Source organism: Malaya genurostris, chromosome 2 (assembly GCF_030247185.1).
Source record: "Malaya genurostris strain Urasoe2022 chromosome 2, Malgen_1.1, whole genome shotgun sequence".
In the NCBI taxonomy this organism is placed as follows: domain Eukaryota; kingdom Metazoa; phylum Arthropoda; class Insecta; order Diptera; family Culicidae; genus Malaya; species Malaya genurostris.
Window position 1 is genome coordinate 106,684,464 of NC_080571.1, and position 27,409 is coordinate 106,711,872.

Below are 27,409 nucleotides of genomic sequence, written 5' to 3' on the forward strand. Positions count from 1 at the left end.
CTCTCTCACACACACACGCATACACACATACACACTTTCATTCCCACACCACATCCTTCCGGATCAATGGATACCGCTAAGTTTATTCAACGACGTGGAAAAGTTTCTGTACTTACCAGAAGTGCGGTCGTCAGTGGCATCTGCTGCGGTCCTCGGGCATACTCCAGGTACTGCTGCACGGTACACTGGAAGTCAACAGTGTCCCGATCGCACAGATCCCACGGCGGGTAGGGGTCAGACGACAGATTGGATTGCTGTCCATGGATGGTAAAGTTTCCTTCGGCGAAATCACTACAATTCAGCAGTGCCAGCCAGCAAAGCTCAGGGGATGAGGACGAGTTCGGATTCACCGTGGCTGAGACTGCCTCACGAGGCAGAGTGGATAGTAGTAGCACGGCAAAGAGTACGGCTGTTGCATTCGGATACCGCTGGGACACGCCACCGATATCGACGCTATTACTATCGAAGCTGTTGAAAGGCATCCTCCTTCCACTATAAGAACGGTATGCGGGCAAGGAGAATGTGCTGCTCGGTTAGGGTTGATTCGATTTTCTGCTGGTTTGGGTTCAAGTTGCACTGCCACGAGCTATCGTGTAGTCAACTGCTCCCTAATTAGGTGACAGTTTCTTCTGATCGGAGTGACACGCAGCAGTGCCCGGGGTGTAGCGCTGGCATCAAAGGAAACGGAAGGCGCTGAAGGTGTTGACGATGGTGTCAGCGTCGGTGATGTTGGGGATGACGAGAACGGTAATATAACTCATTATCGGTGGTTTTATCAGATTGTCACCCTGTCGGATTGGTGGAATATATGCATGTTCAAGAGCTATTAAAGTGTATGGGTCGTAGGAAAGTGTTCAGCCGATTGGCAATAAGGAGTTCATTTCAACATAAAAGCTTTCTTTTATCAATTTTGAGGAATCAAACTGATGAATGGTTGTTGGCAACGTTACGGAAATCCCGTTACAAACGAGACTCGAGTATTTGACAAAATTTTCGAGTCCATTTGTAAAGAGGTAACAATTTATTATCACACGCTTTTTATTCGGCACTAGGATCAATACAAAAAAAAACATTTTTAATCCACTTGATGGCATTCTCGTATTACTCATATTTTTATCAATATTGCTAAGAGATTTTTTGAAATCCTTTCACTAAATCTTGACTGAAAACAAGAAAGTTCATTTGGGCATAAAATAGCACAACCTTCTCATATTGCAAAAAGGTGTTGAGTCAAATTTGGAAGATTTTTTTCCATTTTTCGCACCGTTGCTCGTAAGGGCTGAGGCCAGTGTGTTTTAGGGCGTTTTAAAGAGCTATTTTCAAGCTTCAAATATGATTTTCTCTGAAACGGTGACGAATATCAAAAACCCAACTGACAGTCACTTAGAAAATTAGTTTAGATTATTCTGTGAAAATTTCAGAATCATTGTTTGACTTGGATTTTGGAATGCTAATTCAAACGTTATTGTTAGTGATTACTCTTACACTACAGCTATGAACAATTAGTAATTATGAATGACTAACATGAGGTTATATGTATATGCCAGGATGGCTTTTATCGTATCAAAGAACGTTCACTGGCAACACTTTAACGATTGAATCAGTGCCATCAAAGAGAGTTGGAAATCATCGCAACAACAAAAACCCGGCATGGCTCATTTAACATAGAATCGACACCAGTGCGAGAGCGAATTTCTCTCGATGACATTTCTGAGAATCAAAGGTTAGCACGCTGCTGTGGGGATCTTCTCTGAAGCAACAAACGGTCGCTTATTCTCGTTTCGCGATCCGATTCTATACAGGCAGTTGATAATTGCGATAGAATCATTTTACTATTGCCGCTTATTCTAACTATGTGCATATAACCTTTGTGTAAGTTGTGTCTATGAAAATGTATGTGAATGCTCCACACAAGGGTTTTGAAATATTACAACCTAGTATGAGAATCATCAAGTTGAATCATCGACTCGATTTTCTGCGATAATTGTCAACTTGCGATTCTCTCTTGGGAAATTCCACACAGCAATGATCATTACCAGACTGTAATTTTTGTAAGGGCCGTGAAATACTCAGAGTATGAAGTGGAGCGACGGAATGTAGAAAAATTCTCTCGCGGTTCATGCATTGAGAGACTCGAGTTCTTGTAGCATCTTCTACCGGATTGAAAATGTTGTATATATAGCAGCTTCTGTCAAATTTTCGGCAATCGCCAACACTGTGTATATACCTACAGGTTCGACACTAACATCCGCCCGATTCTCTCGATCCCCGTCCCTGTCCACCATCTTCATTGGAACTAACAAGATCTTTTTTTTTTGTCACTAACTATTCGTTCCCCCTTTCTCCGTCTCTTCACCATCTCGATGGCAACTAATTAGATCTTTGTAGTTTTCAGACATTTTGTTTCCATACCCCCTGTTGAGGTGGATTTGGATTTTCGAATGGCAAGCCAAACTCCTGATAGTGTTGGATTCGATAGGTGATTTGTTTGACCGGCTGCTTTCAAGTGATCTACAAGGTTTTGAACTGCCAGTCCAAACTGCATTAACGTGTCCAGCCGATCGGGCCTTGGTGATGGAATTTGATGAATTTTGTTTAGAAGAGTCCGGATCAGAAGTTCAGGCCTACCGAATAACGTGCGCAGTGTCTCGATGACGTGCTGCACGCTTGATGGCAGAAGAAGCCTGCTTTTCACCGACTCTAATGCGTTGCCCTTTAAACAGCGCTGTAACCGGATGAGATTTTCTGCATCCGAATATCCGCACATAGCCGTCGACTGCTCGTAACTACTGACGAAGATGGGCCAGTCCTCCGGATTGCCGCTGAAAATCGGCAATTCTTTTCCCAATACTTGACGCGCGGCGATTTGTTGCTGAGTGAGAACACCGATTTGCCTACAACGCCCTTTCACAGGGGGAAGTTGAGGGGTTCGATCTGAGTATTTTATATGCTCAGCCGTCCAGCGGAAACTGCTGTTGCATTCCGATGCCGAATCGTTCTGTCGGGGAATCGAAGTTGGATTAACTAACGGTGGAAACCGAGTGATCCGATGCGATGTTCGTCCTAGCGGCAATGAATCGACCTGACGTGAATCGAGACTCCGCTTTCCAATCTCAGAAGCGTCGTGTTCTAGTGGATTACCTATTGAACCGTCGCGCTTTGATGGAAGCGAAGGAACTTTCTCCCTTTCATATAATTCAGGTACATTTTCTCCCGAGGCATCCACTTCGTTTTGCCTTACCAGCCAGCTCGTCACTTTCTCGTTAAGATTTGGAATTGTTTCATTCCGGCTGCTGCTTTCCGCAAGTTGACGAAGGATTTCATTTCGCTTTTCCAGCGACTCTCGTCGCGCCTTTTGCTGTAATACTTTTATGGCAGATTCGTCCTCTAGCATACGCTGGCGGATCCATTTCTCCTCTCCAATAAGTAATTTTTTCTCGTTCAATTGGCGTTCGGCTTCTTCCATCTCGCGAAGTTTGATCTCCTTCTGCTCCTGCATTTCTTGCTCGCGAAGAAGTCGTTCCTCTTCAACCATTTTCAGTTGCTCCTCGAGTATGGCTCGGTTACTGGAAACTGCACTGCCTTGGGCAGTTGAAAATTGCTTACTTCGATGAGTTCCTGATCGAGTAACCCTTACTGAACTGGACGAAGGCTTGAGCAGATTTTTGCTGAAGTTTGAAGCGGATGTTTTCTGTTTGTTACGACAAGTCGTGCATACATATTTTACACCAGGTTCCTTTACGGAACAATCTACTCCGGCGCATCCGAAATGCTCCCATAGGAGACACAAACAGCACTGAACCATCTCCTGCTCCGCTTCATCTGGACGTTCACAAGATTGGCAATTATAGCCGGTAACATTAACACACGTGTCGGCACGATCATCCATCGTTTCCTAACCTCACAAAATTTCTTGAAGTATGTTGAGGTGGATTTGGATTTTCGAATGGCAAGCCAAACTCCTGATAGCAGACGAAATTTATGTGTGGTCAGCTTCAAGCTGGAATTCAGTTTAACTTTATTTTAATTCATATTTATATTTTACATGCGACTTACAAATTTTGGTGCACAAACGGGAATTCGGAAGTGGGTCGGCCAGTGTGCTAAATATTGATCGTAGCCTAATATACAATACTATAATTAGCCTTGCTGGGTTCAAATGAATATTTTTGTTACTTACAGTATTTAAACCGATTCAAATATTGGTTTGAAATAAACTACTGGGCTTCAAATTAAATGCATATTGCTTTTGATGAAAAATTTTGTAAATGAACTGCACTTTTCTTCCTGATGACATTTGACGACGGTTGAGGAGCTAGTTGACAGTTGACGCGCCACCTACGATGACCGATGAGGCGCCGCGTAGCGTTATGTTGAATCGACGAGGGACCTAGTCGTAACATTGGAACATTGGCGGAAAAGCTTCCTGGAACCATGCGGTTGAGTTGGGGTGAATTCAAGGGAAGACATCAGGTAGCAAATTTGGAAACATTCGGCAAATTTATGTCAGGACTCGTTAATGCTGCCAGCGAGGTGACCTACGACCTTCCGAATTTTGGAAACCAGGTTCGAAGCGAGAAGCGGAAATCCAAAGAAACCAGCGTGAGCTATACCCACTCATCTGCGATTGTGCCTTCTGAAAATGCAGATAGAACAGTAAGAAATCATCATACAGGTAAAACATGTTTCGCCTGTGGGCGTGAAGGTCATCGTGTGGTCGAGTGTTCTCAATTTAAAGCGGCCAGTGTGGATGAACGTTGGAAGCTTGTTAAGCAAAAGAGTCTGTGTAGAACGTGTCTAAATAGCCATGGCAAGTGGCCTTGTCGATCATGGACCGGTTGCGAAATTGATGGGTGTCGTCAGAAACATAATACTCTCCTACATTCTTCACTTCCTCCCGTTCGTAGTGTGAGTGTTTCTGCTAGTCATGTCTCGTCTGGTGAGTTCAATTGGCCACTGTTTAGAGTGGTACCTGTGATTCTCTACGGGCGAAGCCGCTCTCGACTTGTTTTCGGATTTATAGATGAAGGTTCATCGTACACTCTACTAGATCAATCTATCGCGCAGTTACTTGATGTCTCCGGTTCAAATGAACCGCTCACTCTACAGTGGACTGGTAACGTCAGTCGAGTTGAGTCCGAATCTCAACGTGTACAACTAGATATCTCCGGTAAAACCGGAAACCAACGGTACCGTTTAAACAATGTCCGGACTGTCCGTCGCTTGCTTCTCCCCTCTCAAACCCTCCGGTATCATGATCTAGCGCGCCGTTTTCCTCATTTACAAGGTCTACCATTAGACGATTATGAGCTTGTCCAACCTCAGTTGCTAATCGGTTTAGACAATCTACGACTGTGTGTTCCGCTTAAACTTCGCGAAGGAGGCCCTAGAGATCCTATCGGTGCCAAATGCCGTTTGGGTTGGAGCATTTATGGATGTATTCCCGGGCAGTCTAGTAGAACTGCAATCGTTAACTTTCACCTCGGAACTGTTTCTGATTCTGATCGTGAAATGAATGAACAACTTCGAAACTATTTCGCGCTGGAAAATTTCGGTGTAACAGTGCCCAGTGCCATCCTAGAATCATCAGACGAAAAACGAGCAAAGCAAATCCTGAAAGAGACTACGCGACGTACACAATCGGGAATCGGCTTTGAAACGGGACTTCTGTGGAACACCGACAACCCGGAGTTTCCCGATAGTTATCTCATGGCGGTCCGCCGCATGGAATCCCTGGAACGGAGACTTGAAAGAGAGCCAGTACTACGAGAGAATGTGCGAAAGCAAATTGCGGACTACGTGCAGAAGGGCTACGCACATAAGGCGTCTATAATCGAGTTAACTTCTGTTGATGTGTGTCGTACGTGGTACTTACCACTGGGTGTCGTGACTAATCCGAACAAGCCCGGTAAGATCCGATTGATCTGGGATGCAGCGGCCAAGGTGGGCGGAATATCGTTTAATTCGAAGCTCCTGAAAGGACCTGACCTACTGTCTCCTCTTCCACAAGTGTTGAGTCAATTCCGTCAGTTCCCGGTAGCAGTGTGTGGAGACATAATGGAAATGTTCCACCAGATCAAGATTCGCTTTCCTGATTGTCAATCACAACGTTTCCTGTTTCGAGATCATGCTACAGATTGTCCTCAGATCTACATCATGGATGTTGCAACGTTTGGGGCCACATGTTCGCCTGCCACGGCCCAGTTTGTGAAAAATACGAACGCGCTTGAGTTCTCCCAGGAATTCCCGCGAGCAGTAGCTGCTATTCTGCACAACCACTACGTGGACGATTACCTCGATAGCTTCAGGACAGTAGAAGAAGCGATAGAGGTGGTGAATGAAGTCAAGCTTGTCCATTCCCGAGGAGGTTTTACACTACGGCATTTCTTATCAAACGATATGGATGTGTTGCGTGGTATCGGCGAACTCACGTCAGATGCGGTGAAGAATTTGTTCCTGGAGAGAGACGAAACTTTGGAATCCGTTCTGGGAATGAAATGGTTGCCGAAGGAAGACGTTTTTGTATACTCTATTAACATGCGGAGCGATATAAAACAAATTCTCGACGATGAACACATTCCCACCAAGCGCGAAGTGCTTAGAGTGATCATGAGTTTATTCGATCCTCTCGGATTTATTGCGTTTTTCCTGGTTCATGGAAAAATATTAATGCAGGATATTTGGGCTAGAGGAATCGAATGGGACGAGCAAATTACACCGGATATCTACGTTCGCTGGAGGCAATGGACGAACCTGTTTCCGGAAGTCGGTGCTTTACGCATTCCCCGATGTTATTTTCGTTCACCCTTTCCAAAAAACTTCGACAACCTAGAGATTCACATTTTTGTGGATGCCAGCGAGATGGCATACTCGGGCGTGGCGTACTTTCGTGTAGAAGAAGCTAGACAAGTTCAAGTGGCATTCGTCGGTGCCAAGACCAAAGTCGCACTTTTAAAAACTCTATCCATACCTAAGCTCGAGCTGATGGCAGCTTCGCTTGGAACCCGAATGTTGAACATGATCAAATCCTACCACTCGTTTCCCATCATTCGTCAGTTTATGTGGACTGATTCAACGGTAACACTCGCTTGGATCAAATCAAAGGATCATCGCCGATATCAACAATTTGTTGCTGTTCGCGTGGGTGAAATATTGATGTCAACTGAGTCGAAGGATTGGAGACACGTTTCTTCTAAGCTCAACTTAGCGGATATTGCTACAAAATGGAAACAAGGACTACAACTCTCGATGAACAATCCGTGGTTTCGGGCTGAAGAAATTCTGCAAAACCTTAAAGATATGTGGCCTGAAGATAGTCCCATCCCGGAAACACAAGAAGAAATGCGTCCTAACTGCACAAACCTTGGACATTTCGCTCCGATCATTGATATTTCTCGGTTCAGTTCGTGGACCAGACTCCATCGTGCAATAGCATACGTTCTACGCTATCTCGATAATCTACGACGTCGGAGCGAGGGACAACCTCTAAAACTTGGATTGCTGGACCAGAATGAGTTGCAAAGGGCTGAATATGCGCTTTGGCGGATGGCGCAAAGCGATGCCTTTCCGAACGAAATTTCTACGTTGACTAAATCCCAAGGTCCCCCAACAAACCGGCACCGCATCGTCGCCAAGTCTAGTCCGATTTTCAGAACGTGGCCGTTCTTAGACGAAAACAGTGTTTTACGTATGCGTGGACGCATAGGTGCTGCGCCATTTGCGCCCTACGAGGCTAAGTTTCCCGCAATTCTCCCTAACACACATCTAATCACATTCCTCATTGTAGACTGGTACCACCGCCGTTTTCGTCATGCCAACCGTGAAGTCATCGTAAATGAAATTCGGCAACGCTTCGAGATTGGTAAACTCCGATCGCTCGTTATGAAAGTGGCCAAAAAATGCACCTGGTGTCATGTAATGAAAGCAGTTCCCAGATCACCAGCCATGGCTCCGCTTCCAGAGATGCGACTATCAGCATTCGTACGACCATTTACATACGTCGGCTTGGATTATTTTGGCCCTGTACTGGTCAAGGCCGGCAGAAACAACGTCAAGCGCTGGGTGGCACTCTTCACTTGCCTGACACTGAGAGCTGTCCATATGGAAGTTGTACATTCTCTGAGCACCGTGTCCTGTATTATGGCAGTACGACGATTCGTGTCACGCCGAGGACCACCACGTGAGATATGGACGGACAACGCGACTTGTTTTCACGGGGCGAGCAACGAACTTATGTCGGAAATTGAAGCCACTACACGCGCTCTTGCCCTTACTTTCACTAGCGCTCAAACAAGCTGGAAATTTATTCCACCGGCATCCCCACACATGGGTGGGGCGTGGGAGAGACTTGTACGCTCGGTGAAAGAAGCTGTCGGTACGATCTGGGAGGCACCTCGTAAACCGGACGACGAAACGTTTGAAACCATTCTTTACGAGGCGGAAGCCATGATAAACTCGAGACCACTAACATACATACCGTTAGAGTCGGCTGACCAAGAAGCGTTGACACCCAACCACTTTTTACTAGGCAGCTCCACCGGTGTCAAAATGCTTCCTACTGAACCCGTAGATTATCGAGCGACCCTTCGCAACAGCTGGAAGTTGGCACAACATATCACGGACCAGTTCTGGGTGCGGTGGCTGAAGGAGTATCTGCCGATCATCACGCGGAGATGCAAATGGTTCGAAGAAGTCAAAGACCTGGAAGTTGGCGATCTGGTGTTGGTTGCTGGCGAAACGGCGAGGAACCAGTGGATTCGGGGACGAATAGCGGAAGTAATCCTGGGACGGGATGGTCGAGTTCGGCAGGCACTAGTAAGGACATCGTCGGGAACCTTACGAAGACCAGCTACAAGATTGGCTGTTTTGGATGTCGTGAAGTGTCGTGAACCTGATCCAGGTGTTCCAGCAGATCCAGTTGCTCATCATGGTTCACGGGTGGGGGAATGTTACGACTAGGTCCCTCGTCGATTCAACATAACGCTACGCGGCGCCTCATCGGTCATCGTAGGTGGCGCGTCAACTGTCAACTAGCTCCTCAACCGTCGTCAAATGTCATCAGGAAGAAAAGTGCAGTTCATTTACAAAATTTTTCATCAAAAGCAATATGCATTTAATTTGAAGCCCAGTAGTTTATTTCAAACCAATATTTGAATCGGTTTAAATACTGTAAGTAACAAAAATATTCATTTGAACCCAGCAAGGCTAATTATAGTATTGTATATTAGGCTACGATCAATATTTAGCACACTGGCCGACCCACTTCCGAATTCCCGTTTGTGCACCAAAATTTGTAAGTCGCATGTAAAATATAAATATGAATTAAAATAAAGTTAAACTGAATTCCAGCTTGAAGCTGACCACACATAAATTTCGTCTGCTATCAGGAGTTTGGCTTGCCATTCGAAAATCCAAATCCACCTCAACACCCCCTATTTACCTCGGTTTCCACAATATTTACTTTTTTTTTCATTCTCTTCCGTAACATCACCATCACCGCCTACGGTTCTACGCTCCAGTCGATGACCAGCATGCGGGCCACCCGCCGGGCCTTCGTAGCCTGGGGGTGTTTCGCGCGGACCCACACGAACCGAAAGGAAACGGCCATAGATAGCGCCATCTGGAAGACCCATGCAACATACAATGGATTCTAGAAAATCAAAGACGACATAATCTAATGATACTATTCTAGTTTTAAGTTAGTCGTTAATTAAGATTTGAAAATACCCTTGGCATCTTAGAGCTTAAGCAGTGTGCCTAAAAATATATTATATTGTTGAATAAAAAAAAACACTGTGTATATGTATTGACTAACTTGCTAACCATGTATATGCCTTAGTTTAGTAGCAAGCATGGATTCTTCTTCAAAAGAACGATTGAAGAGAAGAGAACATTCAAGTATTTTCGATATCTTTGCCAGTAATTCACCAGGCCACATTGTTTGTATCACAGGTTATATAAAAGTTATATTTTCGAATATTCTACATGAACGATAATACTTGGCTTGTATTAATTTCATTCAATAGCCTGTCAAGGTTGAAGTTTTAGTTTTGCTATAAAAATTGCTACAATCTAAAATTATACCTATTATATGATATTACACAGCTAAGCATTATTGCTTCAGCAACATCAATGCATTTACCTCACACGAAATATTGATTGGAAATACTACGCAAATTCGATATCTGAGAAACTAGCTACAACACAAGAACTTCCTCCGGAGGAAGAGTACATATTTCTGGCTGACTTGATTCTCGATACCGCGATCCAATCTCAGACCAAACGTGTACCCGGCGCGAAAACTTACATCCATCCTCACAACCCGTGGTGGGACAAAGAGTGCTCAGAACTGAAAGTAGAAAAAACTTCAGCTTTCATCGCGTTTAGAAAAAATGGAACACCAGATAACTATCGAAAATACGCGTCGTTAGATTTTAAAATGAAAAGCATAATTAAAGCTAAGAAACGCGGTTATTGGCGTCGGTTTGTAGAGGGATTGTCGAGAAAAACATCAATGAGCACTCTTTGGAATACGGCCCGACGAATGCGCAACCATAATACCACAAACGAAAATGAGGAATATTCTCACCGCTGGATATTCGATTTCGCTAAAAAAGTATGTCCTGACTCTGTTCCGGAGCAGAAGATCACCCGCGTCACGTCATCAAACAGGAACGAAACATCGTTTTCAATGGTAGAGCTCTCACTTGCGCTCCTGTCATGTAACTATGAAGCTCCGGGGATAGACAGAATCAAATTCAACTTGTTGAAGAATCTGCCTGACACCGCCAAAAGACGCTTGCTGAATTTATTCAACGAGTTCCTAGAGGGTAATATTGTCCCACACGACTGGAGACAAATGAGAATGATCGCCATTCAAAAACCAGGAAAACCAGCCTCCGATCACAATTCGTATAGGCCGATTGCTATGCTTTGCTGTATCCGAAAATTGTTCGAAAAAATGATTCTGTTTCGTCTAGACAATTGGGTCGAGACTAATGGTTTGCTTTCAGATATACAATTTGGCTTCCGCAAGGGCAAAGGAACGAACGATTGTCTTGCGTTGCTCTCAACAGAAATTCAAATGGTATTTACTCGTAAAGAACAAATGGCATCAGTTTTCCTAGATATCAAGGGGGCTTTCGACTCAGTTTCTATAAATATTTTGTCTGAGAAGTTACATCAGCATGGTCTTTCACCAATTTTGAATAACTTTTTGTATAATCTATTGTCCGAGAAACACATGTATTTCGCGCATGGTGATTTGTCAACAATACGATTCAGTTACATGGGTCTTCCTCAGGGCTCATGCTTAAGCCCCCTTTTATACAACTTTTACGTAAACGACATCGATAAATGTATCAACACATCTTGCACGCTAAGACAACTTGCCGACGACAGCGTTGTGTCCATTATAGGACCCAAAGCTGCCGATCTTCAAAGACCATTACAAGATACTCTCGACAACTTGTTATCATGGGCTCTTTAGATGGGTATCGAGTTCTCTACGGAGAAAACTGAGTTGGTTGTATTTTCAAGGAAGCGAGAACCAGCACAATTACAGCTTCAACTAGGGGGTGAAACCATAGCTCAGGTCTTCACATTTAAATATCTCGGGGTCTGGTTCGACTCCAAAGGCACCTGGGGATGTCACATTAGGTATCTAAAACAAAAATGCCAGCAGAGAATAAATTTTCTTCGTACAATACCTGGAACTTGGTGGGGAGCTCACCCAGGAGACTTAATAAGGTTGTACAAAACAACGGTACTGTCTGTAATGGAATATGGATGCTTCGCCACGAACACCCATTTCATTAAACTGGAAAGAATTCAGTATCGTTGTTTGCGCATTGCCTTAGGTTGCATTCAGTCGACTCACACGATGAGTCTGGAAGTTCTCGCGGGCGTCTTACCGTTGAAAAATCAATTCTGGGATCTTTCACATCGATTGCTAATCCGATGCGACATCTTGAATCCGATGGTGACTGAAAACTTCGGAAGGCCTGTCGAGCTCAATTCTCAGACCCGTTTCATGTTCTTGTACTTTGATTTCATGGCTCAGAATATTAATCCTTCTTCGTTTGTTTCCAACCGTGCTCATTTCTTGGATACTTCTGATTCTACGACACATCCATGAAAGAAGAGATTCGTGGAATTCCGGATCACGTACGCCCTCAGGTGATCCCCAATATTTTTCACAATAAATTTAGAGCAGCTGTTCGTGTAATTGTGAGGCGAATTTTGGCTACCGGTAAGTTCACTTTGGTGGACACGGAAACCTTTTACGCTTTGCTTTCATTTGACTTCGGATAGCGAGAAGAAAGACCGTTCTAGCTGACGAATGGATAAAGACTGTGCTTAGTTTTTTAATTCCGTTTTGTTTTCCGTTTTACAATTCATAGTGTGGGTATTACAATTCTATCTGTCAAATTGTACAACAGTAGGTAAGTATGTGTGATGTGTAAGGTAAGTATAAATTTCAGGTATAGGCAAATGAAACTACACAATTTAGGGTAAGTATGAAAATTATCAAATGTTGTGAGGTAAGTGTAGTAGTTCATGTTTCATTTCATTTTAAAAACAAAAATATTAAGTGTGAGCCGTAACAGCAGCCAACTGTGAAAAAATGTTTTACACTGACGGATCATTTCTCAATGGATCCACTGGCTTTGGAATATTCAATCAGAACATCACCGTTTCGCTAAAACTCAGTGATCCGGCTTCAATTTACGTCGCAGAATTAGCTGCTATTCAGTACATACTCGAGATAATTGAATCCTTGCCCAAAGACCATTACTTCATCGTCACGGACAGTCTAAGCTTAATATAAGCTCTCCGGGCGATGAAACCAGGAAAGTATCCCCCATATTACCTGGGGAAAATACGGGAACATTTGAGACCTTTATCTGAGCGGTCTTATTTAATATCGTTAGTCTATGTCCCTTCGCATTGCTCTATTCAGGGCAATGGAAAGGCAGACTCATTGGCTAAAGTGGGCGCATTAGAAGGTGATATTTACGAAAGACCAATTTGCTTCAACGAATTTTTCAGCATTTCTCGTCAGAAGACACTCGAAAGTTGGCAAGCTTCATGGAGCAATGGAGACCTAGGACGTTGGCTATACCCTATTATACCAAAAGTATCGACGAAACCTTGGCTTGAGGGGATGCAAGTGGGTCGCGATTTCATTCGTGTGATGTCCCGACTTATGTCTAATCACTCCGAGATGGGTACGCATCTCTGGCGAATTGGCCTCGCTGAAAATGGTATCTGCGCTTGTGGCAATGGTTACGACGACATCGAGCATATTGTGTGGTCATGTGCCCTGAATCGTTTAAGAGTTAAGAGACTCCCTTTGGGACCGAGGTAGGCCACCAAATGTGCCGGTGCGAGATGTACTAGCAAGTCGCGATTGCACTTATATGTACTCGATTTACATCTTTCTGAAAACTATTGGTTTATCAATCTAGTTACTGCTTCTCTTTATTTACATCCTTTACAGTTCACCTTTCCCCAAAATGCCATCTTGTGACGTACTAATTGGTTTTTGGTAACCACACATCGGATATTTTGAGCCAAAATTAAATGAAGATAACACGAAGACTTTGAAGTTATTACATTATTATTATCTGTTTTGTGTTATTGTATATTGTTTGAGTGTGTATGTAACTATTTGTTTTTTCCATACTAACCAGGAGTAACCGCCAATAATTCGGCTCCCTTTTTTTAACACTAACCTTAAATTTTCTATAGTTTAAACATAATTGTATTCCCCACTCTTTAACTCTCCCACCACCTTGTATGTGTATGTATATATGTTAAATAATAATTGTAATTATATTGTACGAAAAAATACAATACAGACTTTGGCACCTCTGAGCTAAAGCTATGTGCCATATCAAATAAACGATCTGAAGAAAAAAAATCAATGCATTGAGCTCAACAGAGTTGGACATTTTTAGCATTATAAATGACAGTTACTTAGAAAATGAACGATTTCTTACAATACTAATTTTATTGTATTCAACTCGTTTTCATTTCAACACAAAACCCAATGCTGCATAAATTCGCGTCATTATTTGATATGTAATTTTTGCTCACGATATAATGCCACCGAGTCCACCGTGCATTTCTCACACCACGAAACAGCAGCGCGCAAGCAATAAAAAAATGCGGAAAAGTTTATGTAAACTTGTTCAAATTTCAGTGTGTTTTGGCTAAAAATTTTTAATTTCGAGTTGCATTTTCAGATTCTTTGTGAACTTTTGCTACAAACACTACTTTTCAGTTCTAAAACCATCCTCGTGGAACGGAACAGTAACCGTTTACACATTTCAAAAACCATTTACGGCTCGGCAAAGCAAAATTTCAAAATTCTAAAAATACTTAAGTTATGATAAATATTGATGTCGAAAACTTAAGTGTTTTTGGTTTTTCGAAAATCGGAAATCTAGATTTTGAATAATTGATCAAAAACGCGATTCGCGCATTCCGCTACATTTCACATTAGAAGATGGTTTGAAAGTTTATGCCATCATCACCATGTATCACAATCGAACAAATCTGGATAAAACTCACAATTATATCTTTCATTTGAATTTAAGTTTGTGAAAATCGATTGAGCCATCTCTGTGACAAATCAGAGTGAGCTCCATTTGAAAACACACTTATTCCGGTACTTCCAAAGCCGAAAAGTGAGAACCGGAAAATTCCAAATTCGATTGGCCTGAAACTAACGAGGTCACTTTGGTAGGAAATTTTTACATTCATCACTTTATAATATCGGATCCGGAAGTCGGATGAAATTCGAACCTAATTTAAGTTGTGCGAAATAGGTTTGCAAAAATCGGCATCATCGTTCCGTTTTAGAGCCATTTATTACTATTTACGGTACATCACGAACTGGAAACTGGGAACTGGTATAACAAAAGTGAGAATATTTTTTCATCTGCTAATAAAATCTAGTATGATCTACTGTCATTTATGAAGAAACACCCTAAAAATAAAAGCGTTTACACTAATAACCCTATAGTTCCGGAACCGGAAGTTACATCACTATGAAAGACCGAAATATTGTACGGCATTTTAAGATCTTCCAATTGAATATAATTTTGTTCGGAGCAAAGTGTTTTATGTATTTGTTTTTTAGCACCTAAAAGACTATGCACAGCACTCTTTTTCATGACGTTTCGATTTTAGCACGGTTCGTTTTTGGCAACATAATCATTCGAACATAACGTATGTATTAGAAAGATGGCAGTATTTTCGAATGCAAGACAATTTCATATTTATACTGATTTATACTGCTTGCAACAATAATTGCTGGAAGAACACAACTTCTCACATCCTTATTCCATTCGAAGGTAGTTCGTCGAGAGAAGCAAATTTGTTTGCGAAGAAATATTTCATTAATTTGTCTTGGAGATAGCTAAACTGATTTCTACAAACTTAGACTCATATGAACAGTTCTATTCTCCCGTATAAGGTTTCTGAATTTCATTTGGTTACGGTTTCTGGTTCCGGAACTACAGGTTGATATATGTAATGAAATTAAAATAATGTCACTCATTTTGCTAGTAGGCCCGGGTTGGCGGTTCAATGCATAGGATACTGGTCTCACAAGCAAGTTGTCGTATGTTCGAATCTCGACCTGGAAGGGTTCTTAGTGTCAGTAGGATCGTAGCACTAGCCATGCAATGATTCTGTACGCTATGAATCGGCTGCGAAGGCCAAATTCCACGGAAGGAATGTAATGCCAGGACTTTGCTTTGCTCATTTTGATAGTAAATGGTTGAACTGATTTCGTCCATCCAATATTCAAATGAAAGGTCTTATGGTCCCATAAAAATTGTTTGTTATATTTTATCGGATCCGACTTCCAGTTCAGGAGATACATGATGATAAGTGTAAATATTTCAGACAAATTAATCGGGTTTACGGATTTTGTTAGTTGATGACCAAATAAATTTATTTCAGTTTTACCAGTATTCGGTTTTCGAACCCAGAAATTTTATTTGGAACGTTCGACAATATCTCTAAGATGGGCACACTGATTTTCAATAATTTCAAATATAATGAAATCACAGAAAAAAATATGAATTTTACAGGTAACATAATTCTACCAACGATACAATTCATAACTACTAAACTATTCAAATGACGCAATATTCCATTCATACAGAATTATACAGGCTCTGAATGTAATTTGCACTCGGTCACCAAGTGCCGCCAAGTGGATTTATATGTATCAATCATTCATGAAGCAGATATGGGCTTCTGTGGTTCAGACGATTAACTGACGTGCTTGGTGGGCTGCTAGTTCTTGGTTCAAGTCGCGCTGTTGCTATCGATCTTTTGATTTTCATTTTATTCGATTTCAAATCATGTAATTTCCATATCACATATTTGTACATATTCTTGAATATAAATTTGTGTGAAATACGATGCTCCACTTATGTGCATCTTATAAGATGTAAAATCACAAGATTTTTTCGAACTGTGATGGTTTACAATCCAGAACAAATTTATTGTACATAATTCCAAATTAAAATGGTCTTTATGGTCTCATACATACATATACTGGTCTCTGAATACCGTTTCTGGAAGTACCATAAACAATGACAAAAGCTTTGAAGAGGAACTCACTTCTACATCTTAATGGAATGATTAATCGATTGTCACACGTTTAGAGTAAAAGGAATAATTCTAAGGTTCCATACAATTTCTATTTTCGATTCATCTAACAGTTCCAAAATTACAAGGTAATTAGTGATTGAAATTCCAAACCGTCATTTAAAACGATGGTCATTAAAACAACATTCACGCGCAAGAAACACTTGCGGATTGATAAGAAAAGGTATCATATCACTCTGCTAGGTGGATGAAGTACGTTTTTCAGAATTGGAAAACCTACTTCAACTTTAAGCGTAGGTTCGTTGTAGGTTCGGTTGTAGGTGACGTAACCTACAAAACACACCTTTGTATCTCTGCTCAAATATCAACCCAATTCAACAGAGGCTATAGCCGGTCAAAAAACTTTCTGACACTATGTGCGGGGTTGGGAATCGAATATAGGTGGGCTGCGTGAAAGGCAACGACTAACCCATCACGCCATACCCGTCCCCTACCTTTAAAGTTATACTACATGCAGAAAAACGGAGCAGATTTTTCAATTTCTTTCTTTAATATTTATATCTACGACAAACTCTACCAAGACTAATGATATGAAATTGATATGGATATTAGCCGCGAGGTAAAAAGACGTGTTGCAGCTGCTAATAGGGCTTTCTACGGGCTCCGTAACCATATGAAGTCTCGTAGTTTGCACACACGCACCAAACTTGCTATACCTTATGATAAAAAAAAACGGAATTTTCATTTTAAAATTCCCGCGCTTGTCCAATCGGTAAACTTTTATTCTCTCAACGTTGGAAACACTTTTATACACATTCTGTCAAATTTTGACCCATATCGTACGATTAGTTTTTGTTTGGCGTCTACACAAAGAAATTGAAAAATTTTCGTGTGGCGATAGGTACTCGGTGTCTTTGAGAGAAAAATCCTGCGCTCAATACTCGGCGGCAAAGAAGAGAATGGAGAATGGTGCAGACGCATGAACCATAAGCTGTACCAAGTATACTAAGATGCGGACATTGGAAGGCTTATAAAATACGGCAGACTACAGTGGGCTGGACATGTAGCAAGAATGTCGGAAGAGATTCACGTGATGTTAAGCAGAGAACCTGGAAGAGGTCTACGTGATGTTAAGCAGAGAACCTGAAAGATGTCGTCGACTGAGCGGTAGACCTCGAACTCGCTGGCTGTGCGCAATCGAGGACGATGCACGCGTAGCGGAGTACAGAGCGAAAGGAAAACGGTGGTTCAAGATCGAGTATCCTGGAAATCTACCATTCGTTCGGTCATGTTCCGAAGACGGGATGTTCACCATTAAAGTAAGTAAACCATTAAAGTCGCTCGTCATAAAAGCAAGGATTTAAAACCCAAGTCTCCGAGCTTTGCTATACCAGCCAGCTCTGGTTTTGGTGAAAATGGTGAAAAAAAACACGGATGTTCTTTCAAATCGATTTCGTCACCAATAGCATCCTTATTTTAAATTATGTGTACGCGGTTGTGCCGGGGCTGATAGATCTTCCGCCACTTTTCTCATGAATCTGGGAAACTGTCTAAACGCCTTTCTAAACATTACCAACAGGAAGAGATTTTACAAACCCCCATTGCAGGAAAGCAAATTTAAATTTCACGGCAATTTTACTTCCACTTCCATCACAAGACGGTACAAAACCAAATTGATTTTTTTCCAACGGGTAACAATTTTCTATCAATTCAATCAGCTGATTTCTTGTAGCATATACCTGATAGTATGGTATGATTCAATAAAATTAATTGTGAAAACATTAACTCAATTAATTATGTATTCAGCTGCCATCTTGTCCATTAATTCTGGTTTAAGTTTAAGAGTACAATAAAATAAGAATAAAATCTTCAAGTTAATGAGCTTTCTGAGAAAACGTTCACAATTACAATATTCGAAAGAATCGTTGACTGTTTATATTAAATACATAGAAGTTGGATTTTATTTTATAGCAAAAACACTTTCCGATCGTTCTACAATCAATAAATTGATGTTGAACTGCTGAGAGACAGATTTTTGTATCACTAAATTGGAATCCTATTTTTGTAATCAATGATTATCCGGTTTTGCATGCAAAAAATACTTAAACTGGATTGTCAAATTACATCGATATAGGGGAAAGTATTAAAAAGCGTCCCTACTGACCAAAACGCCTCCCTTACTTTTCAAGACTTTTCTAAACAAAAGTTTTACAACTAACACTATCTTTTCGTAAGATCTATCTGCTATGCAAGTTTAGAAGTGGTCGTTTGCTGGAAAATATGAAAAAAACTAAAATTATCTTTAGACGGATTTTCGATGTAAGGTTTTGCTTCAGTTAAACAAGCATTTCAACCGTGTAAAACGTCTAATGGTCGGTCTCTATTTACAGTATAAAACAAACAATGTTTCTCTTTACAGTATAAAACAAACAAACAAAGTCATTTCTTTGATTTTCTCATAACAGTCACTCTACGGACATTATGCTCCACCTTCAATTCAACAGTATGCTTCGAGTTAAAATATTGTTTTAAAGATTTATAACAGCTATTAAAATAAAACGTAGTGTTGGGAGGATAAAAAATGTTGGATTCCAATTGTAATTAATTGATTATGCAATTGATTTCTGATGCAAAGAATATCTTCTTTATCTACTTTTCTTCTATATCGACATTTCAAGGGGCATATGGCATCGTTGTTGTGGGGCGTAAAGTCTTTTGTTGTGGAGCATACAACTGATTTGTTGTGAGGCCTACGGCAAGCGAAAAAACTGAGCATGTGATGTTTTGAACAATGGATTTGTATCAATCAATTCTCATCACTTCTACCGGAATCATTGAAAATTGTGTACCTCTGACGTATTGCAAAGAAATACCTACGTTCTCGAAGAAAATATATCAGTACATTAAAAAATATCTCAATGTTTTCTTAAGAGATCATATTATAACACTTCACCCTATCCTTTTTCAATGTTAAACAGGTTAGACAGAAGAGACGTTGTTACAAAAAAGCAATAGGCCAATTTGATTTATGCGTTGTTCGTTTCGAACAAGTGGTCATTGTTCTCAACAATGCTCAGCAGCAGAAGATATGCATTAAAAAAATGCGCTTGACTTTGTTTAATATTGAAGAAATTCGATTCATATTTTGTGTTTGTAAAGATTGATCACACCATCTGTGAAAAAAGCGAGTCAGTAATTAAAATTTGAATTTCTACGCTCATCATCCTATACATGAAATTTAGCAGTTTCGTAAAGGACTATAAGACCATTCATTTGAATTTAAGTTCGGTGATTCGGTCGCGCCATCTCTGAGAAAAGTTAGTACACATATTTTCATTTTTCCGCACATTTTAACCCATAACTCCGGAACCGACAGCCAAATCCAAACTAAATTCACTAATTTAGTATGGAACCTAAAGAGCTTCCATCTGAATCTAAGTTTGTTAACATCGGTTTGGCCATCTCCGAAAAAAGTTGGTGCACTTATTTTCATATTTTTTGCACAATTTACCCCAGTTTGTCGGATCCAAATAGTATTCAGGAATTTTGTATGGGACCACAAGACCTTTCATTTGAATCTATATGAGAAACTCACAGAGATGTGAATTCACAAAATATTTTTATCTGCGCTGATGAAATTTTGAAAGCTGGAGTGCAATAAAATAGCTCAACTCCCCGGACTTTTACACTAGTGAGCAAGAATTCATTTTCTTGCTTTGGTGACACGATGTGGCAATACAGTAGTCCAGTGAAAAGAAAGTCCATTTGATTATGAAGAAAAATTAACTGGCAGCCTAAGTAGCCCAAATTAATGGGCTATTACTTTGAATTCCACGATAATGCAGAATTTCCAATATAAGGTTTAACATGTCCCAGTCGAACAGTTATGTTGCCAAATAGGAACCGTGCCAAAAAACAAATCATGCCAAAATACTATGCTGAAAAGTACTGTATTCCATCTTTCAATCACTCAAAAACGATTATATTGGAAATTGTGTCTAATTTTGATTCCAAGCTTCGTTCAAAACCCTACTGGTAAATTATGATAGCAAAATTACCATCACAAAAAACTGAACCACAGATGCACATATCTATACAGATACATATAAATCCATACAGCAGTTCGCTCGTACATCTCATCCAAGTCAGTCGATATAACAAAATCGCTTACGTTCGGGACAGAAGATACCAAGTACAGTATTGTGTAGTGAACAATAGAACGACCTCGACATAAGTGAACCAAACGAACAAAACCTACCGCCGACACGAAAGAATACAATTGTTGTTGACTTCAGGCAGTGCAAAATTCGACCTTCGATACGAGAACTTGAAGATTTGCTTAAGGAGCAAATGCATCTTGACATTAAACGTGTGCATTTACTTCAATGTAATAAGACGAATAATGTTGTTTACATCCAGTTTTATAAAGAGTTGGATGCAATTCAATTCGCAAAAAACAATAACAATGTGCACTATGTGGAGCACGAGAACATTAAGTACCATTCCAGTATATATGGAAGATAGTGCTATAGAAATGCGTGTGCATGATCTTCCCTCAAGCGTCACCGATTCATATATTCGCATAACTATGTCCCAATACGGAGAGATTCTCTCTATGGAAAAAGAAAAGTGGAAGAATTTTTTTCCCCGGTATTCTAAATGGCGTACGTTTATTACGCATACACTTTAAGAAACCTATACCTTCTTATGTGATTTTCGAACAAGATACAAGAATTCCGTGCAAATCACTTGTTACCTATGACAATCAGATGGCCACATGTCAATATTGCCAAAAAGCTGTTCACTACGGTAAGCCATGTGATAAACTGGACAAGGACAACGGTGCTTCCTTCACACAAACTCCAAGCAACCCCAGTACACCTGTGACAGCCGCCAACAACAATGAAGCATCCCCTTCAACGAAACCATCAGTATCCCCTATAGAACAAAGTACACCAGCTGCAGTTAACAACTTACCCTCCAACCAACCAGCAACTGCAACCAATGTACAACAAGGCGCATCTACAGCAACTCTCAACGAGCCCAAGACTACGATCAACAAGGAAAACGAAAATAGAACGGAAATCACACACAACACCGACGATGAAGCAATGGATGATGAGATAAGCCGCGGACGAAGTAACCCCCGATCCTCGTTGGATGGAAATGGAAACTCATCTCCCCCTAGAAAAAGGGTGACAACGAGGTCCAATAGCAAAAAAAAAATTAAGTAACAAAAATGTAAGCCAATCGGCCACGTAAAGCTTTTACACAAAAAGGCCAGAATAAAAAATTTTATTATAAAAAAAATCCATACAGCGACATTTGGTAGCCGAGTGCAAATTACACTCGGAACGTGTAAAATTCTGTGTGAGTGGAATGTTGCGTCATATGAAAATTTAGGTAGTTGTTAATTGTATCGTTTGTAGAATTATGTCATCTGTAAAATTCATAATTTTATTTTGTGTACAGCTTATTTCATTATTGAAATAAGCTAACTATTATACGATGCCCCTGGCATCTAACCAGTGTGCCTTAAAAATTATATTATTGAATAAAAAAACTATTTATACGTTGAGTTGATGTTATCGGTAACATCTATGTTGATTCAATCCTGCTATAACTTTATATCGATAAAAAATAGTTCAATATATCTATAATCTTATTTGTGTAATGATACAACTAAGTTTACTGTTCACTGAAAAAAAAATATGAATTTTACAGGGGACATAATTCTTCAAACGAATAAATTGAATGAATTGTATTCACAAATACTTAATTTTTCAAATATTCCACTCGCACAAAATTTTACACGCTCCGAGTGTAATTTGCACTCGACTATCAAATGCCGCTGTATGGATTTATATGTATCAATTGTTCAAAACGCATATATGAGCTTCTGTGGTTCAGTAGATTAACCGATGTACATAGTGATCTAATATTTCTCAGTGCGAGTCGCGTTATTTCTATCGATCTTTTGTTTTTATTTCATTCGAATTCAACCCATGTAATATTCAAATCACACAATTTTACATGTTCTTGAACATAAATTTGTGTTAAATACGATGCTCTATTTATCTGCATCTTATAAGATGTAAATTAACCGTATTAGTTTCACTTCTTATAAACCAGAGCAATTTTCTCCTCGCGAATAAATCAGCATTCTTTTTTCTTTCGCTGATAAGGTTTGTGCACGTTCTAAAGAAAAAAAATTATCTGCTACTTCCATTTCCTATGGGGTTTTTAACAATTTAATTTCCACTCGGCTATTAAGTGCTGCTGTATGGATTTACATGTACACAGCTCGAAAATATCTTGTGATTTTACATCTTATAAGATGCACATAAATGGAGAGTCGTATTTCACACAAATTTGTATTCAAAAACACGTAAAAACGTGTGGTTTGAAAATTACATGGCTCGAATTCGAATAAAATAAAAAAGAAAAGATCGAAAGCAACAGCGTGCGACTTGAACCGAGAAATCTCAGATCACAAACACATCGGTTGCTCGACTGAACTACTGAACCAAACTGAATCTGTTCGTTGAATAATTGATACATTTAAAACCATATAGCGACACTTTTACACTCTAAGCGTGTAAAATTCTGTTCGAGTGGAATATTGCATCATTGGAAAAATTGAGTAGTTGTGAATTGTATCGTATGTAGAATTATGTCACCTGTAAAGTTTATATTTTTTTCTGTGTATGAATTATTCATCAAGCGAATGTAAGATTTTATGGGTCAATCGATTAACTGGCGTGCTTTGTAATCTAATGTTTCTCGGTTCAAGTCGGGCTGTTTCTATCGATCTTTTACTTTTATTTCATTCTATTTTAAACTCATGAAACTTTCAAATCACACAATTTCACATGCTCTAGAATATAAAATCTGTACGAAATACGAATTATGTGCATCTTAAAAGATGTAAACAGTGTTGGTGATTGCTGAAAATTTGACAGCAGCTGCTCGATTTTTATCTATATTGTATACAACATTTTCAATCCTGTAGAAGATGCTACAAGAATTCTAGTCTCTCAATGCATGAACCTCGAGAGACCTTCATACTCTGAGTATTTCATGGCCTTTAAAAAAATTTTCAGTCTGATAATGATCGCCGCTGTGTGGAATTTACCAAGAGAGAATCGCAAGTTGACAATTATCGCAGAAAATCTTATACTAGGTTGCAATATTTAAAAACCCTTGTGTGGAGCATTCACAGACATTTTCATAGACACAAATTATACAAAGGTTATATGCACACAGTTAAAATAAGCGACAATAGTAAAATGATTCTATCGCAATTATCCACTGCCCATACAGAAAATCCGATCGCGAAACGAGAATAAGCGACCGTTTGTTGCTTCAGAGAGAATCCCCACAGCAGCGTGCTAGCCGTTGATTCTCAGACGGTTCACCGAGAGAAATTCGCTCTCGCACTGGTGTCTATTCTATGTTAAATATACCATGCCGGTTTTTTTTTTTGTTGCGATGATTTTCGTTTCTCTTTGATGGCACTGATTCAATCGTGGAAGAGTTGCGACTGAGCGTTCTTTGATACGATAAAAACCATCCTTGGATGTAAAATCACAAGACTTTGTCGAACTGCGATATGTTTGAAAATTGCATACCATTAATCAAAACAATTTCTCTACAATAAAATAATTCATGTTGAAATCTTGACCGGACTTATGAAGCATCAATTCATTAAATCACTTATCAAATTACAAGGGGTTGATTGTGGTGTATGAATAATTCGATATTCTCGCGACAAAAAAGCTAAATGTCTTGAAAGTTTGCAATATCAGTCAAAAGCTTCCCAAGTAGCAATTCAAACTATTTATAATTGGCATGTTTCACAATTGCTTCAAATTGGTTATTTTGGTTAAATATGTTAGACAATTGATTCTACACATTTTTGTAGGGGATATAAAACTCATTCATATTACTGCTTGTGAAACCAACTCGAAAACCTGAATAGATTAAGCTCCACATCCGGTTTTCAACTGACTGTACGACAAGATCATTTGAGCAGTTCAATTCCGGTTTCCACTTAGCAAATATTACTGTTGTGAAACATATGAAACAAGAAACTTGTTGCACATCATAAATTACATTACAAAGTAGTTTGAAAGAAATCATTTAACTCTTAAATATAAACGAAAATGTATGATTATAACAAACAAAAGCGTTGATAGCTTAATTTAAGTTCGTTTAATTCAACTAATGAATTTTAAGCGTTTCAATTATTAACTTTACCTAGAGTTTGTTCATTCCTTCAAATTGAATTTACTATGAAACTGTTTGTCAAAGCAATTGACAGGAACGGACAAGTAAAATATTAGTTATTTTTATGAAAATATTGATTGAATAAAAAACTAATAGACTGAGAAAAATTAATTATTATGTTTTATAGTTTCAAACAGCAATATTTTCTATATCAAACCAGATATTCTATTGTCACTATTTCATTTAAAAAATTCGCTGTGTGAATTCCAAGTTATTTTTACAATTTTAATCTCTGCGTGTAGGAGGAAGCGCTGCACATAACTACTAGAACTAAGCACCGTGCGTTTCCTTCATCGTCACAAGTTACTTCCAATATTCCTATAATCATACTTTTCTGAGAGAAATACTATTTTCTACTACAAATCAAACAAAGTAATACAAAAAATATCTGTTTGTGCAAGACAAAAAACTTTTTCAAACCTATTTTAAATGCAATTTAGGATTTGTGATTAGCACCAAAGCAACCACTATTTCGCAGCACGAACACAAATTATTTGAATTTTCATGAATTTCTATAACTATTCCTGGTCGTTGTTGGTCGTTCCGAACCTAAATCAAATTTCCCTTTTACTAGTTTAGATCTCAACTGGTAGCCCAAGAACGTTTTGAATGTTGGATAGGTCTTAACTCGAACATCAAATTTGATAACCACGCAACCACCATCAATCTCCCTCCAGCCTTTCAACTGGTTCGCATTTCAAAGCCAGGAGTAAATCCACCCGCTTCTACCTACCGTTCACACAATAGACACTAGCCGACTCTGGAGAACCGCCAGCAGATAAATAGCTGATTATGATTCAAATCGTGGCCCACGGTGCGGAAGGCCATCCGGGCTTCCGTTTGGAATTGCACCATGCCTCGTCGGTTACGGAATGGTTCATTCTTCATTCATTGGCGCCGTTTGCTGCCGTCAGAACTTTCTCCTCAACAATCCGGCATTCGTCTTGAACGGGGTAAAGTCTGTGAAGCAGAACTCCGGTCGGAACGATGAGTTAATCAAATTATTCGGGCTTTGGCAGCGCTATTTCAGTTCCGTTTGCCAGTTGGCTAGTGTCGTCAGACGTAAATCTTGTGTGTAAGTTGATTAGTGGAAAGTGATTTTTGAACTATTTACGTAAATTAAAGACTCATTGCATTCCTAGTGTCCTAACGAGTTTGAGCGTCATAAAATTAAAACTTACTGCTCCTCCGACAAGCTATTTGTTAAAGTTTGGTGGAAAGTTGGGTTGCAATTAGCTATTCATATTAAATCTGTTTTCTCGTTACTGGAAGAGCCTGATTGTGCTTAAAATTCATTTGCGAGCTATGCCTAATTTGGCTTAAACAGTTTGCGAAGTTCATGAATATAATTTTAAGCAGCCCGTTTTTAAGTAACTTTTACGCTACTTCTAGAATACGTTGTTCAGCTTTTCTATGCAGCGAGAAAGTTCACACGAAACTTGTTGTGTATGTACATTCAAATTGCCAAAAGTACCACGCGAACTCATAAACAGCAAGGAAGTGGATGTTTTATGTAATTGTGCAACTTCTGGATGCTTAGGATGACGTCTACCATTTTGAAGTACTCCAATATTTTTTGCACTGATGGTAAATATCCTCAATCGTCCAACAGTTATAGATAAAAAGAAGCATTTGTTTTCGACACTAAAAATAAACGTGATTTGAAAAGACGGATGGATAATGTCAGAAACATAACTGAATGACAGGAATTCAAAGAACTATGCAAGTTCCTTCATACTTACGAATATCGGCCCATGCTATTATTCTAATTCAATAGAATTGTACAGAAAACTTCTTCTTAAAAATGGCTACGCTCTTTGGTTCATGAAATGTTAGATTTTTATTTAGTTATTATACATTCATTCATGGGTGCCCCGGTATAAGACGATAGAACAAATATCCATTTTAATTATTTTACTGTACATAAAGTGTTCAAAGTATGAGTTTGAAAATTTTCTATTATGTTCTCAGATAACACCTTTTCGAATCCAACTGAAAAAATAATTCAGATTCCTAATGTTAATAACGGTGGTTCTTGAAGTAATGTACGCATAACCAAATTAGCACTTGCGATCTGCACAAAAATGCAAATCCGTTTAACAATAATGTGAGCAAAAATATGAAAAACACAAAATGCTCGCAAAAATTTTCTGTTTTTTTTTTTTTTGAGAAATTATTTCACTTCTAAGGTATTATCGGGAAGGCTTACAATCTTTTTTCAATTTTTTTTCGAGATGTAAAGACTGTCCCAGAAAGTATGGAAACCAAAAACCGCTGCCATTTCGCAATGGTTCAGAATCTGTCAATTTTTATGGTTGCGTCCTGTTGTTTACACTCTTCTTTAACCATTTATGCAGTTGTTTATTCGTTTTCATTAGTTTGTTTCGAAATGCGTGGATTTTCAGCAGAACAACGTCGTGTGTACAAATGGTGCACAGAACGCGGATCTCACTGAGAAAGATAGTAAAAATGGAAGGAGTAAGTGAAA

General features: G+C 39.6%; 2 protein-coding genes across 8 annotated transcripts in view; one reads left to right on the top strand and one right to left on the bottom strand.

Moving 5' to 3' along the window:
- Positions 1–27,409, bottom strand: part of LOC131432679 (neuropeptides capa receptor) — a 348,242-nt gene that overhangs the window by 229,319 nt on the left and 91,514 nt on the right. For 5 of the 7 annotated variants that reach the window (XM_058599103.1, XM_058599105.1, XM_058599098.1 and 2 more), the window contains exon 3: positions 117–788. In XM_058599103.1, coding sequence (XP_058455086.1) covers positions 117–482 — 366 coding nt within the window. In that variant the 5' untranslated portion in view covers positions 483–788. The remainder of the gene's footprint in view (positions 1–116; positions 789–27,409) is intronic. The other 2 variants (XM_058599104.1, XM_058599100.1) reach the window with 1 other exon arrangement.
- Positions 4,435–8,958, top strand: LOC131428744 (uncharacterized). Its single transcript, XM_058592787.1, has one exon. The coding sequence runs from the start codon at positions 4,435–4,437 to the stop codon at positions 8,956–8,958; it is 4,524 nt and encodes a 1,507-aa protein (XP_058448770.1).